General features: G+C 43.4%; 1 protein-coding gene across 2 annotated transcripts in view; it reads right to left on the bottom strand.

Annotated features, from left to right (window-relative positions):
• PROM1 (prominin 1) overlaps positions 1-16,743 on the bottom strand; it is a 100,884-nt gene that overhangs the window by 61,510 nt on the left and 22,631 nt on the right. For both annotated transcript variants that reach the window (XM_041753559.1, XM_041753558.1), the window contains exon 2: positions 2,500-2,555. In XM_041753559.1, coding sequence (XP_041609493.1) covers positions 2,500-2,555 — 56 coding nt within the window. The remainder of the gene's footprint in view (positions 1-2,499; positions 2,556-16,743) is intronic.

Genomic DNA, 16,743 nt, shown 5'->3' with positions numbered 1-16,743 from the left:
GCATTTCTCACTCTATGCCAGTAAGAGTGTGAAGGCCTTTTCTGGAACTGTAGAAGATCAAGAGTGCTTAGGGATTAACACTTGGCCCCATGCCCACATGGCCCTTACCCTGTGCCCCTCCGTCTGGGTGTCTAGAGATCTCAGCTCCCTCACCCTGCCCATGGGCTAACTCAGACACTAGGACTTTGCACCGTTTCCCCAGCAATTCTACAGGATGACACTTCCATCACCCCTCGTGCCAGATGGCCTCATGCCACACCCTCCCTAGTATTATCTCTCCACTTCCCAGCCTGCCTTCCCTGCACCTCACAGACCAATGAGTCCTCAACTCTGGGTCTGCTTGGGAGGACTCTAACCCAACACACCCAATATACAGCAGACTAGAAGCAACCTGAGAGCTCCCCTCCCAAGTGCTTGGCTTCTTTCCAGTGTCTTAGACTAACCAAATCCCTCTTTCCTGGACAGTGGTGGAAAATGCGACCCAGTGCCACATGTAGGAGAGAGTTCAGGTCATTTGTGAGGGCTCAGATCTGTCTCTTTTTTCCACTTTACCCCCATAGCAGTGGTTTTTGCTCATTTGCAAAGGCACCTAAGTTGGAGAGAAAATCAGGCTCTAGGGAGATGGCCAATTTTACAGGTGCTCTAAATCTGATACTGAGCCCACCATAAAGGACTTGCCCAGCTAAAAATCCTGCCATGCATGATGGCAGCCCAATTCCAGCTCATACCTGTTGGGCTGCTGAGAGTCACCTCAGGGTCTCAGGATCCCATCCTCCAAGGCCGGGACCAGGTGAAGCACAACCTCCATCCATTCCTTGGTGGAACTAGTTGGCATTCAGGCCAGGCTGCTAATGGCACACTAATTTTCAATATCAGTATAAAAGCAACAGTCGCTCCACAGGCAGACATGGGCAATCATGTTTGGGAGATATATGAAGCCAGTGGCATTTAATAATGAAAATGTTTTCATAGCTAGGGTACTAGGGAAGGCTATTAGCACTAGGGAGAAACTGGCTCATCATCTTTTATACACATAAATAGCTTTTAGATAAGGCTTTCCTCTTTGACTTCTGTGTTTGTTTGCTCTCGAGTATCATTTTATTGCAAATTGAGAATAAAGGGCATGGTAAGCATAGTATCTGAGGTACCCATTCGCTGGACAGGAGTTCACTGCACCCTCCCCCTACACTGCCCCCCACACCCACTGGGGATACTGTTGTTCACATTTGCTGAGGCTGGCCATTAGAGAATGTCCACCATATGCCTGCTTTTATTGTTTTGAGAGTCACCTTCGTGCCAGGGAAGGAGAGAGCAAAGTGCCTGACCCTGTAGGACCAAGAGCCTGACAAACAGATTCAAGTATTTTATTATATTATTATTACCCTGACATTCAGTGCAACAAACATCTGTCTGTTTATTTCACTGGCAACCCACACTCGTGGTCAACCAAAATCAAAATAATACACTCCTCCATTTAGGTAGTCGATCCTAGAGCAAACGGAATGAATGGGCAGAGCAGTGCTGGGGTAGTAAGTAGAGGTCCTGACGCACAAGGTCCTTAATACTTTCTGAAAATAGGGATCCCTGGGTGGCGCAGAGGTTTGGCGCCTGCCTTTGGCCCAGGGCGTGATCCTGGAGACCCGGGATCGAATCCCACGTCGGGCTCCTGGTGCATGGAGCCTGCTTCTCCCTCTGCCTGTGACTCTGCCTCTCTCTCTCTCTCTGTGACTATCATAAATAAATAAAAAAAAAAAATATTTAAAAAAAATACTTTCTGAAAATACCGTCCACTCATATCAGCGAGCGTTCAGGGTCCCAGCTCACCTCTCCTTCCACTCCACTCTTTCACACCTTGTCCTGGCGGTTTACTTGGGCCTCAAAGCCTGGGATGCCAGCAATGCCACCTCCCCACCTGCTCCAGCCCTGCTTATTATCCTTTTTACAACAAGCCCCCAAATCACCTCCTTATGGAAGAGCTTCAATTAGATTTAATTACTTCCATCTACAACATTCCTCTGCATGTTATTTATAAATCTACCTATTTCCTTTTTCTCCTTCTTCTTCCTTAAACAATTAGGTACTGTCTCTGCCATCTGGCTCTTCGCCTCCTAACAAGGGCTATTTTCCTTATTTCTAGTGGGGGCAACTGCACACTTCAAATGTGAAGCTGTTTTTTTAACAAACTATCTTTTAAAACAAAGTATATATCCCTGTTTCTAGAAACGTTCAAACAATTCTTCTTAGAGAGTTCTCCCTTAGCTAAAAGAAATACCATAATACTTCCCTTGAAGAAGTTTCTGTTTTAAAATAACACACAGCTTGAATTTCTGCTGTTGTTCAAATGGGATTTTTAAGGTGCTTCAATATTCCATAAAAGTTCTTAGTCAAAAAAAAAATTAGAAACCTCACAGATTAACTGATTGTTTAAAGATTTACTTCCAAGTCAGCCAAAATCTTATATATACTTATTTTAATAGCAAAGACATCAATAAAAATTACCTTATCATAATCAGTTGAGAAGTCAAACTTCTTTTGTAGAATTTTTCTTAAAATATCTGGAGGGGAAAAAAGTCACAAAAGAATAGCAAGATTACTTTTCCAGTAAAAACAAAAAATCCGTATTTAGGAAATAAAGTCTATATACACTCACAAATTACTGTACCTCTATGTAATATTCTTATGATTTTATTCCTATTTCCTTTTTTAAAGACATATTTGTTTTAGAGAGAGAAGAGAGTGCTCACACATAAGCAGGGGGAGCAGCAGAGGGAGAGACAGGAAGAGAATCCTCTAGCAGATTCCCCACTGAGTGGGGAGCCTGATGCAGGGTCTCCATCCCAGGACCCTGAGATCATGACCTGAGTCAAAATTAAGAGTCAGATGTTCAACCAACTGAACAACCTAGGCCCCCCAATTTTATTCCTGTTTCTTAATGTAGGTAAATAATTGAGCTAATGAGGCTCAAACCAGAAGCAAAGAATGGAAGATGGGTATTTTTGACTTACTATTTTGCTGGAATTAGAGGGTTGCCATTTTCTTAAAAACTTTTATTTATTTATTTATTTGAGAGAGAGACAGAGATAGTGATAGAGATAGGGAGAGAGAGCATGAGCAGGGAAGAGAGGGTAAGTAGTCTCCCCTGCTGAGGAGGGAGCTCAACGTGGGGCTCAATCCCAAGACTCTGGGATCATGACCTGAGCCCAAGGCAGATGCCTAAAGATGCTTAACACACTGAGTCACCCAGGTGCTGGGAGGGTTGCTATTTTTAAGAGTTTTCAATTTCTCACAAGATACCTTAATACTTAACCAGCATACACATCATTAATAATTACGGATAAAATATTACACTGAAATTGCTCACTCTTAATTTTTGGAACCACAAATGCAATTTATTCTTTAATCATTCCACATTTACATAATAGTTTACAAATAAAAGGAATCTTACAATTAACTTAATCCAGCAGTTCTTAACATGAAACATCCTTTTCTTTCCATATGCAAGCAGTGCATGAAAATGTGAAATAATATGCAAAATGGAATTTTTTTCCCCTGCATGTTCGTTTCAAATTCCTTTCAAATTCCTACACAGGTTACCATTCACCTCTTATTCTAATTCACCAATCTAGTAATGATATGATGTAACTGATGCCCAGACAGAGAGAATAACTTGTCTAAAATCTCTGCTGTGTGAGGGGGCTAGGCCAAGGCCCAGGATCCTTCCCACGCTCCACACTGTAACTGACCCCAGCAATGAGCTTCTGGAATGCTATAGCTGCATTCCATACACATCCAAGGGGGTGGGGGTGGGGGGCAAAGGAAACCCTACTGTGAATCCTTTCATAAAGTAAGAAGTTCAGATTTAAATGCCAGAAATCAAAGCAAGCCACCTCCTCACAAGGCTTTCTGATAAACAACTTCTCACCTGCACAGAGCACACTAGATGGAGCAGATCTTTAAAGGGTGTGCTGCAGGAGCAGGGATCAAACTGGTAGGTTTGGGATACCTACCTTAACCCCAGGGTACTAGGAACTCTGGTTATTCCTCCAAGGGACATCAGGGAGACCCAAGGACAGGAGGAGCCTGCAGCTGCCCAGCCCCACAGATCTCCCACCTTGAACTAGTCGTTTTGGTTTGTTTGTTATTTTTATTTTTTTTAGATTTTATTTATTTATTCATGAGAGACACAGAGAGAGAGAGAGAGGCAGAGACACAGGCAGAGGGAGGAGCAGGCTCCATGCAGGGAGCCCGACGCAGGACTCACTCCAGAGTCCCCAGGATTAGGCCCTTGGCGGAAGGCGGCGCTAAACCGCTGAGCCACCAGGGTTGCCCTGTTTTTTAAGATTTATTTACTTATTTTAGATACAAAAAGAGAGAGAGAGAGAGTACATGCATGGGGGGGGGGGCGCAGAGGGAGAGAGAATCCTGAAGCAGACTGCCTGAAAGGTGCAAAACCCGACTCAGGGGGACTGGATCCTAGGACCCTGAGATCATGACTTAAACTGAAATCAAGAGTTGGCGATTAAACCGACTGAACCACCCAGGTGCCCCTCTTCGGTTTGTATTATAGATTAGGCTTCTGTTCTAGATTTCATTGGATATAAGGGTCTACCGATAATTGTTTTATTTACTTATTTTTAAAAGATTTTATTTATTTATTCATGAGACACACAGAGAGAGGCAGAGACACAGGCAGAGGGAGAAGCAGGCTCCCTGTGGCTAGCCTGATGGGGCACTTGATCCCAGGACCCCTGGATCACACCCTGAGCTGAAGGCAGAGGCTCATCCACTGAGCCACCCAAGCAGCCCTGATAATTTTTTTAAATGATTCAATTAATTTGACAGAGAGAGAGAAAGAGACAGAAAACCCAGTGACACTTCAGAATAAACCTGACGAAGCATTACAAAATCATGATTTTACTAAATCTCAACCAGCGAGTGACCATCTTTTTATTATCCTGTGTGAGAAAGCAGAAGTCCACCCAAGGCGCTTCTGCTGCGCACCCTGGTGACCAGCTGTCCCCAGAAGGAGCACCGGGCAGTCATTTTGAGGTGGGAGCTAAATTCACCAGGTGTCTCACAGAGCATCGTTTGCACTGGAAAGAAAGACAAACCATGGTTATTTGGACTTAAGTATCTCGTAGACATTTTCTCTAAAATGGAGGAAGCCAAGCCCGCAACTTCAAGAAAGCGACTGATGGGACTTGTTGCCAGTGATAAAATTAGAGCTCTGAAGCAAAAATTAGAATTCTGCAAAATTTGTATCCGTGGGGTTGACAGACGTGGGGTTTAACCACATCGTTCTCACGACACTTTAACAGGTTCTATCAATAACACATGTAGCAGGTGCTTCCCTAACGGAGCTATGTGTAGGCAAGCAAATATGACACATATGGATCATGTGTTGGCCACAGCCACCGTGAGACAGTGACAGTCTTCCAATGTCAGACAGAAACTCCCCTCGGTTCGCTGGAGGACTCTCCAGGTTCCCGGGATCCTGGTGGTCCCTGGTGTCGAGGAATGGTCCCAGCTACTCCAAACAACACTCCTTACTGACAGCTGACCCCTGTCCTTTGTCTGCCTGCTGGCCCTGTCCCTCTGCCAATGCAGATCCTTGCTGTGAGGAAAAAACCCACCAGAGGTTTTGGAGCAGGGATGGTCTCCCTCCCTCTCGTTTCGAGCAGCACTGCCTAGTAGAAGTATATTGCAAGCCATGCGAGTAATTTCAAATTTCCTAGTAGCCACATTTAAGAAGTGAAAAGAAACAGGTGATTATTTTAAATTAATTTTAACAATATGCTGTACTTAGTCCAGATACATGCAATATGTTGTCCCTTTTCTATGCAATCAATATAAAAATATTAATGAGCTAGTCTTCTTTTCACACAAAGTGTTGAGAGTCTGGTGTAGATGTGCTTCAGTACATTTAGTTCAGATTAGCTACCATGCAAGTGCTCAGTGGCCACCCATGGCCGTGGCCTCTGTACTGGACAGAACAGGGTTAGAAGCTGCAGGTCATCTACCTTGGAGCGATTCCATTTTACCCAAAGCACCAGGGCTTGTCTTTTTATCTCCCCCTTCCTCCCAGTGTACCCCAGTGTCATGAGAACACAAAATGAGCATCCACAGTATCCATTTTCCCTTCGCCTTCCCTAAGTGGCTCTTAATCCAGGTAATGATCATGGGAAATGCCTGTTGTACGCAGCCCAGTATCTGTATTTGTAAAGCCCTGGTATTAACGCTGCTGCTCACATCTCATGTGGGAACTCATGAAGCCCCACACTAGGAAACTCTATGTCAGTTCTAACACGTTCATTGCTGGTGAGAACTCGGAACCAATTACAGTCCATCTCAGAAAGCATGTGGAAGATGCAGGGTCCCACTTCTCCCCAAGCTCCCACCACCCCTGCTTGGTGGCTCTGCTGCACTACAATCCTTTGTGTCTGTCTCTGTCTTCCTGGCCAGCTCATTAAAGGCTTCCAGAGGAGACTATCTTGACCTCTGGATCATCTGCATCCCTAGAAAGTTCCGGGGTCTCAGAACTGTTTGTGGTATTGAAGCTGAAGAAACATGACACTATCAAAAAAAATTGTTGCTTCCTTTCTGCAGATCAGATGGGATTCCAGAAGTCTGTGATTAGTTCCTGGTATTGCCTAGTGAGCAAGGTAGCCATTAGCATTTGCATGACCACAGTGTTATCCTGCCATCCATGAGTTCTTGGTGTGGACAGTGCCCCCCTGTCCCGTCCTTCCTGAAATGAAGTTGGGAGGTCTACTCTGACAGAACCTGGCAGGCACTTAGCATGGGCCAGACAACTCCCAGAGACCAGGGAAAGAGTCACCCTGCCCTGAACTTGGGGAACTTTCTGGCCAGCTATCCCATGTGGCTATTCATTTTCCCCTACACCAATGCCATGCTCTTTCCACAACTTAACAGTCACCACTTCAGATATAGCAGTGGGAGGGAAATATGGAAGCCAGTGGATAAGGAAGTTCATTACATGGTAGAAGACTGTTTCTCAGTATCTGGTCTCATGAAGGGGCTCTGTGGGTCTTTCCACAATGATGGGGACTCTCAGTTTCTCTGCATTCAACTCTTAGATGGTACAATGCCATCTTGCTCGGGACTTAATTTTAAATTTCATATATTAATGGAAATTAAGGAATGTAGAAGCCTTGGTCTGAGCTTTTATGTTATGCCACCAACTTAGAAAGTACGTTGGTTTTATTTGGTTGGTTGGTTGGTTGGTTGGTTGGTTGGTTGTGAGTTTTTTGCTGTGTGCAAATAATTTCTCTATGGATTTTTTGATGTCTGAAGCCACTCAACAAGAAAATATTTTAAAAACAGGATCTATACATTAAAAAATCCATCTTCCCTATGTTAGTCAAAACTCATCTTTGACTAAGATATTTCGGATCCTAACTGGCTTCTCTTAATACATACGTAGGTTCTGGACCGAGCTGGGCAAAATGAGATTCCACTCTTGGAAAATGGGTAAACAACTTAAAAACAACAACAAAAACCCCTGCTGTTGGCAGTTGATTCATCAGATTTGTGACGGACTTAAGTGGTCTTGCAAAGATTTTGCTTTTATCTGTTTGACAAGATTTACCTGGTTAGATCTCTAGTTAAAAGATGTGCTACCTAACATCTTTAAAGCGTGTTCCTGTCATTTATTGGGAACAGAACCGCCCCAAAGTGCTAAATTACATTTGAAAGATTTTTTAAGAAAGAAATTTTTATGTCATAAAAGAGATTTTTATATAAACATTTAGTATATTGCAAGTTATTCCTTTTTTAAAAGATTTTAAAAATTTATTTGAAAGAAAGAGTGTATGTGCATGGGGATGGGGAGGGAGGAGCAGAGGGGCAGGAATAGGGATAAGGAGACTTCCTGCTGAGCACAGAGCCAGAGGCAGGGCTCACTCGGCAGCCTAGGATGATGAACTGAGCCAGAACCAAGAGTCCAAGAGTTGGGTGCTCAACCGACTGAGCCACCTGGGTGCCCCAATTCTTAATCTATGTAAAATGATATTATTTATAATGCGGTTCTTGAGAAAATATTTTTATGGAATGTTATTTGGTTTGTAGATGGTAATTTTTCTGCCAAAAGTATTCTAATTTTAGCCTGTCCTATTTTAAATGCTTTTTTAAAAGTTTAGTAAAGTTTTATATTCATGTTATTTTAATTAGTCTTTTTGCTTTTCTCTACCTGATGTTTTCTAGTCTCTTTAACTAGATGCAACAAGACAGAACTGTTAAAATGAAGCCAAAAATGAAGTGATAACCTTAGAAGCATTATGGTGTTAAGCATCAAAATTAGAGATTAAGATGTACAGAACAGGTTTTTCTTTATGAACAAAGTTTAGAGAGTGAATCCTTTGGTTTTTTTTTTTTTTTTTGAATTTTTTTTTCCAAAATGTCAAGTTAAATGCATTGGCACTCAGAATGCTTATTAATAAAAATTAAACACACACGCACACAAAGTAAGCTCTCTCAGGCGATTAAAGTGTTTGCTTGGAAATGTGATTAACTAAGAGCGTAAACAGTGTTAAGTGTTCCCTGAAGAGACACCACAGTGTCCCTCTTTGACCTCCGGTGGCACTGTCTTAAACCCATGTGTTGGCGGGGGGGGGGGACGGGACTCGAAGGAGGATGTCTCTTTATTAAGAATGACTTAATCTGTTATTTTGTGCATTAAATCAACACTATCAAAGTGAAAGATTATCCAGGTTACTACTAAAAGTATTAGCTTTTAAAAGTATTACTAAAAATAATAAAAGTGATATTCAAGTTCAACTTAGAAACTTACAACAGCTAGGTTTGTGAATGCATAGCTTTCAAAAATTAAATATTAATGAAAACTTTAATTCTTTCTTTCTAGACACAAAAGACTTTCCACAGGCTCTTAAACTTCCATTTGACAACGTGTGCCCTCTCCCACTCCAGACCAAATTCCTGAGGGGACAAGGTGCAGGTAGGCAAACCAAGTGGAATGCCTGACAAGTGCAGATAAAGCCCAAACCTGGACAGTTCAAAGTGTTACCTTCCTGGTTGTGCTGGCATTGTGCAAGGGATGGAAGAGCAAGAGGCTCTCTGCCCTAAGAGAAATATTCAGTTCAGTGCTGGGTATGTGATATACTAACACGGAAACATGAGCGTCTTCCACTTCCACTCTGGTACTGCACACTTCCTGCTCTGCCGTTTCCAGTCCTTCAGCTTGTGGGGACACAGAATGTGAATGTTTGGCAGATTGTCACCTCATTTTCTTTGGTCCACTGCTTGGCTACATTCCCCGGAGCCCATGCACTTGGATGGGACATAGGACTTGAATTCTGGCCAATGGAATGTGGGCAGGTGTGTATGCACAACACTTCCAGGCCTGCCTCTGAAACCTCCCACAAGGGCCTGTGTGCTCGCCCTCTTTCTCCAACTTCCAGCCAAATATGGAAGACCCAGTGAAGAATCCTGAAGCCCACAGGGATAGAAGGACCATTAAATGGAGAGAGCCAGAGTCCCTGCACATCTCCATTCCATCGCTTCTACATTAGACTGAGCCAAACCAGAGAACATTTTTCACTGAAACTTGGACTTATTTGTTAGAGCAAATGATGCCAGTCACCCTAACTTTAAAAAAGCCTTAGCCAATCAAGACTCCCTACATTTTTGTGCAGCAGCATCCTCTACCTATAGACGGTCCTGCCAGCTTTGACCAAACAAAGGTTAACTTGTTTTCCTCAGGAGCAGGCACACATACACCTAACACAACAGAAAGATGTTTGCTGAAGCCATTAGGTTGGCACTAATGTAAATAGAGATTTTAAAAGACATCTTCATTAAAAGGTTGAGATTTCTGTATCCATAAAAGAGAATGCATAAAAAGGTATTTTTTTAAAGATTTTATTTTTTCATGAGAGACACAGAAAGAGAGAGGCAGAGACACAGGCAGAGGGAGAAGCAGGCTCCATGCAGGGAGCCCGAAGTGGGACTCGACCCTGGGACTCCAGGATCACACCCTGAGCCAAAGACAGATGCTAAACCGCTGAGCTACCCAGGGATCCCTAAAAAGGTATTCAAACTCAGAAATACCACTACAAAATTCAGTACAATGTAATTCAGGTACAACATCTTCCTGCCTGCTTCTCATTTGTTGATCTATGAAGCTCTGGAAAATGTCCATAGTCCTGGCTTAAATTTCCATAAGCCTTTCAACAGTTTCACTACCAACTGAATTTTCCTAACCTACAAAACACATGTTTAAAACATGCTGATTCAGGCATCTCTACTGCCAAAATATCTAAGGAAAATGCTCTCAGGTTACAGTGTTATCCTGGGAAGTTTGTATCAAAAAGGAGTTAACACTACATTGGCTTAAGATCTTGGGGTCATCTCCAAGAGTTACAGGCACTAAATGGCTGTTCAGATGGGTTGAGAGCACGAGCTCCCTAGGGTAGGTTGCTCTTTCTGGAGCAGAATGCAGATTTTCATCAAGATGCAAAGTTAGTTGGTAAAAATGTAAACCTCTATGTGGTTTTTATGTGGCCTTTGCACTTTCTCCAGAGCTCCCACATGAAGGGGTCTTAGACTACAGACAGGAAATTCATTGTGGTTGATCTTTCTTCTCTCCCTGGGCTAAGCTTCCTGGGTTTTGTTTTTGTGCTTTAGAACTTCCTGATTCACATTTCTGATAAATGAAAATCTATTTCTTCTCTTGACACGGAAATATTTCAATGGGAACAAAATGGAAATTTTCTGGTTATTTGATAATTTGACTCAATTCACCCTTTATCAAGAAAAGTGTTTAAGGCGCCAATTTATTGCATGAAAAATGTTTAAATCTACGTTAAATCAGCATAGTAGACGTAATCAGTTCTGATAGCTGATAGATTAGTCAAAAGAGAAAAAGAAGAAAAATCATGCCTTAGATATTTTAACTTAAGGCATACAGGTACATGTTTGTTGCCTATCATTTGATGCAAAGCCAAGGTTCATTTTTGATCATGAGTCATCTTGGCTAGAATGGAGGTGAGTTAGGACTGACTATGGTAAAAGAAAGCTCCTCCCTTATTTCAAGGTAGACTCTTGCTATCCACCCCATCTCAGCACTGCACATTTAGGGTACATGAGAAGGGGTCATTGCCTCACAAAGTGACACCACCTATAGCATAGGTCCTCTTGAGAAAGCACTTGGTGATCTCTGACTCAAGATATGGGGGGACCTGGTTAATTTGAATCTTCAGTGATTGAAATGGGGGAAAGGAGGAGTAGGCTTTTTTCCAACTACACACTCCCCCCCCCACCCCACAATCCCCAAATACTGCAAACAATTGCCTGTATCAGCGCTCTCCAAAGAAACAGCACCGATGAGAGAAGAGACAGAGATGGAGAGAAAGGGGAGTTGATTTTAAGGAATTGTTGGGGCTAGACAGTTTGAAATCTTTAGAGTCGGCTGGAAACTCAAGCAAGAGTTAATGCTACATGTTGAAGCAGAATTCCTTCCTCTTGGGGAAATCTGTTTTTGCTCGTAAGACCTTTCAGCTGATTGGGGGAGGCCCACCCACATTATTGAGGGTAATCTCCTTCACTTAAACCCAACTTATTGTAGGTGTTAACCACACCTATAAAATACTTTTATGGCAACACATAGATTGGTGTTTCATTAAATCACTGGGGACTACAGCCCAGCCAAGTTGACCAGAAGACTAACCATAGCTCTGCCCAAGCCAGCCATGTTAGCCATAGAATGGTCACACCCTGCAGGTTTACTGGAACAGAATGTATCCTAGCAGCCCTGTTACAAAGCAGGTAGACTCACCATCACTAATGGCCATTACTGACAACCTACGCCCCCAGACAACCAGAAGACTGCAATTAGGGCCCAGTTAGTGCAAGGGCAGGGATCTCATGCAGTCTCTGAGGACAACTGATCTTGAATGATGATCCTTAACCAGCCCCCAAGTTGATTTACATTTGGTGTGTGCCAAACTACAAGACAGGTGAATAAATGCCACTTGAAAAAGATTTCCATCAAAAATCAAAAATATATCAGAACTGGGGCTCCTGGGTGGCTCAGTCTGTTGAGCTCCTGACTCTTGATTTTGGCTCAGGTCATGATCAGGGTCATGGGATTGAGTCCCACAGAGGGCTCTGTGCTGCTGGGTGTGGAGCCTGCTTAAGATTCTTTCTTGCTCCCTCTGCCCTTTCCACTGCTTGTGCATGCTCTCTCTCTCTAAAAAGAAAAAAGAAAAAGAAAGAAAAAGGAAAGAAGAAAAGAGCAGACCCAAATTTGTTTGTCACTTGCAAGGTTAAATGTTGCTTCTTTGAAGAGCATACTTAGCAAGCCTATCTTCCCGAAGTCCTGATGGCTAAACGTGTTTGTTATCCTTTGACACTGGGATGAACACAGTCTGCCCAGTTCTTAGGTCATGTTTTCCTGTGGCTGATGTGGGTAAGGCTGAGCCCAAAGAAGTGATTTTGGGGACCCAAACAATGCAAGTTCTTCTGGTCTTATTGTTCATCAGATTCCCTCGGTTGAGCACATTTCTTTCTGGAATGTCTGCCAGGAGCCTGTCTGAATTCAGTGCTCTAGGGATATGCATTTTAACAACCACTTCATGCAGTAACCATCCCGTACTTTCCAATCGCATGGAGCACTTCATTATACCGTTCAAATCCTCTAGCAACATAACTAAACTCTAGTTTGGTTTTTAATACAGGGATTGATGCCTCACAAATTAGAAGCCAAGCTGGGTTTATTAGAACCTATCAAATGTATTCCCCCTGCCTCTGAGTGTACAATCAAGTATTCCGGAGGGCTAGCCTCCTTTCCTTTATTTAAAATACAATGTGAACACCCTTGCTGTGCTTTTCCCTTCATTACAGCTGTCAACACATGACTCTGAGTAGTTCTCCTTTAATTGACTGGAGCAGCCTCTCCCTGAAGGACACACATGGGCTTGTACTCGAATTAATGATGGCACCAACGGGAAGCTATTCTTGCAAAAACATCTGGGACCAGTCTGGCCCTTGCAACTTCCTCCCTGCCATGTGTTCACACTGATCGTGCAGTGGGGTTTTATCTTACCCATAGCATGTGGCCAAGCCTGTTACTGGGCAGCCTTGCCCTTAAATCACCTCAAATTCCTTTAGAGGAAGCAGGAGCTCAGGTTGCACAGGCCAAGGGAAATTTCTGGTGTCTCCTGGAGTCTGGGGTGCTTGACAAAGCTGCATGTGGGTAAAGGCCCAGGGCCCCCTGGCCTCCTTCGTGCTGGGCGGGGCCTGGGAAGGGGCCCCCGGAGCTGGGCTGGACTGGCAGCTGGACTGCCACCACCGGTGAATCCAGGGAGGGGAGCAGGAAACAGAGTCAAAATATCTGTCAGTTCCCAAGGTATTCAGTTCATTTCCTTCCCCGAGACATTCCTGGAAAGTGTAATTCCATTTGCAGTCTTTGTCTCTGCTGTTTGTTGGGGCAAAGTTTGCCTCAAGAATCTTTGAAAGGAATGCGATGTGCATCACATGTTTTGCTGTGCACTGGGTGGGGGGGGGTCCTCATAATCTCACATGCACTCCTGGGAGAATGTGAATCAGCAAAGCCCCATTTTCTTCCATCAGGTGACAATAGGCTCAGCTGTTGACGATGGCCTCTCCCCAACCAGGGATAGAGGGGCAGAGCAAAGGGGAAATTTTTTTTGTAGGTTTTTTGAACTCACTTGAATTTTTACTTTTACTTTTTTATTTTATTTATTTATTTTTTAAAGATTTTATTTATTAATTCACGAGAGATACACAGAGAGAGGCAGAGACATAAGCAAAGACAGAAGCAGTCCCGCAGTCCTGATGCGGGACTCAATCCCCAGAACCCGGGATCATACCCTGAGCTGAAGGCAGATGCTCAACCACTGAGCCACCCAGCTGCCCTTCACTTGAATTTTTAAAAGACTATTGAAAAATGTTTAAAGTATTTTTGTTGACATTCTTCTAGCCCTTTCTTTCCCAAAAAAAATAACATTTAAAAAAACCCACAGTTCTTAACACTATGGAGTTAAAAATTCTAGTTCCTGTAAATGTATATCAGATTTTACCGTATGTTGTGTAGGATATATGATCTGGGGCCATTTTTACAGCATCATAGCATGTACTGTTTGTCACTAGAGATCTCGAAAAGAGATAAGGCTGAAATCTGCAAAAATTTACATGCTGCCCAATAAATAATCATTGGAAAAGAAATCATTAAATATTCAAGATCCCAAGAAGTGTTTGGTTCAAGTCAAACACACTCTTTCAGGGTTTTGTTCATGATGGACCAGAACCGATGTTTCAATGTTTCATGGCTGTGTGTTCATCCCTCTTGCTTTGCCAGCTAAGCTATGTGCTCTCTAAGGCTCTCTTCTGTTTGTCTCCAAACCACTTTCTGCTAGTTGTTCTTGATGCAATGACATCATTTAATTGAATATCATGTAAACAGATAAAACATGATTAAAAAGCAAAAGTTCCTGTTTACATAAATTCTAAGTTGAATGTTTTTAAAAACTCAGTAAAGAAGAGTTGTCTAATAAAAGAAAAGAGCTGTTGAATTCAATGTAGGGGAGCAACTCTAGAAGCTCAGAGAGAAAACCAGCAAAAGTCTAGGGAAAAAAATCAGAACTGAGTTTACACCGTAAATTCTTGTTACTGGAATAAGACCCAGGCTGAAAATCATAAAGGTTGTGTTGCTGGGGAAATTCCTATCAGGAGACTCACACTCCTCTGACATTCAGGATGTACGAATCTGCAAAGCAGCGTCCCTCCCACCAACAAGAAGAGCAAGTTAGATCATAGACAGTATTATGGCTTTTCTTGGGCCCACCAGAGAGCTGAGCCTGCAAAGCTATCAATTCCACAGAGCATCAAGCCCCGCCAAAGAGCCCCCCTTTGTCTCTCTTTGACACACAGTGTTTCCCCTTTGATGGTCCGGTAAAAATAAATCACTGAAAATGCTGATAAGCTCTTAACACTGAGTATGGGCAAGTATGTCCACTGTGAGTGTAGAAGGCTCAGAAACGAGTTTGCATTTGCTTGCAAGCCTCGAATGGGTACTCATGAGAGCCATGAATGCCCATGGAGCCAAGTACTTGGGGCCGTGTGGCAGATCAGGAGGGGTAGTAATTTGTCACCAGAGCTGGCTTCAAGGTCTGCCTCCAACATTAGAAACTCTGTGACTGGTTTTAATATAAGCCAAATTTCAAAACTCTCTGGCCTCAATTTCTTCATCTATAAAATGGGAAGACAGAAATCACTATCTGTGAGCTTATTAAAAAGATCACAAATGACTCAAGGTGGCTGTCTCCCCCTCCCAGCAATCTAGTAGGAGGAGCAGGATCGTTCCCATTCCCAAATGAGGAAGCCAGAGTTTCAGAACATTGAGTAGGCTGCACTACATCACTCAGTTAATGAGTGATGCGGCAGGAATTCAAACTCAGGATCACTCTCCACTACACAGCCCTGTTGCACGTAAGAAGACCTGGGCCACTGACTTCGAGTCTCTGTTTCCATCTCCTCACCTGTGAAATGGGGTAATCATACCCACCTTGCACAACTATTCTAAGCAATGTAAATACTACGTGTAAAGCACTTGGAAACAGTACCTGACACAAAAGAAATGCCCCCACGTCATGGTGGTGATGGAGGTGATGGTGGCCATGGTGGGGGAGGAGGTGGGGGCCGCAGTGGTAGCTTAGGAATAGATAGACCTCCGGGCTTTCCAGTCCAAGAAAAATATTGGCCAAACATCTGTTAGCAGCAGGGAAGGGGATAAGGCTTGGACATGAGAGACTTTGGTCTTAGCCCTGTTCTCCATTTACTGGTTCCATTATATTTGGCAAGTCCCTTATCCCCTTGGGGTCTAAATTTCCTCACATGTAGTGACACAGTTGCACTACACACACGAAGATACTTAAACCAGCATGAATATGCCCCAGACCCTGTACTGAGTGCTAAGGATACAGAACTGAAAAGATGCAACCATTAACGGGCTCATAGTCTGCTGGGAAGACAGGTAAGTAAATAAAATCAAATGGATGTGCTCTGATGTGGCCATATAAGGTTCAAAGTCAGCAGGTTGCGGGGGGAGGGGGGCTGTGGGGACTAAGCAGAGACTTATCAGAGCAGGTGATATTTGACCGGTGTCTTCAAAGAGAAGTAGAAATGCATTAAGTGGAAGGAAGGAATTTCAGGGGATACAGCTGGGACCCAACTCCTGACCCTGGCTTAGTGATCCTGGCACCGGTATTAGCAGGAACCTGGTGGCCCCCCAAAACAACTCTCCAAGCCCCAATACAAGCACAATTTGCTTATCTGTTTTGAATCTCTGTTACAGAAACCTCCCAGGTATCAGAAAACAAAGCCCCAAATGAAGAAGAAGGGAGCAAAGTGCCCCAAAGCCACCTTCTCTCTATTTAAAAGCAAAGCAACAAACTTCTGTTGGATCTATACCTATGCCTATATATTAGCCATGGGGCCAGGAACCCTGCAGCCAGTGTGGAGATGAAAAGGAATGCTTTATGACAGCTGAGCCCAAGCAGTCGTGAGCTCCCACTGAGAAAATATGGGCTAAATAAAGCTTCCTCGGCAAGTGAAGAAGCACATGGCCCTTCCTCCTTATCATTCCCACATCTGTGTGAAGAAACATGCATTTGTTGCACTCCTACGGAATCCAAGTCCCTGAGCTCTGTGCCGGCCAGTCACAAAATTACCACTGAGTCCCTGGAA

This window comes from Vulpes lagopus, chromosome 4 (assembly GCF_018345385.1).
Source record: "Vulpes lagopus strain Blue_001 chromosome 4, ASM1834538v1, whole genome shotgun sequence".
Lineage (NCBI taxonomy): Eukaryota > Metazoa > Chordata > Mammalia > Carnivora > Canidae > Vulpes > Vulpes lagopus.
The sequence above is the reverse complement of the archived record's forward strand: the minus strand, read 5'-3'. Positions and strand labels throughout refer to the sequence as shown.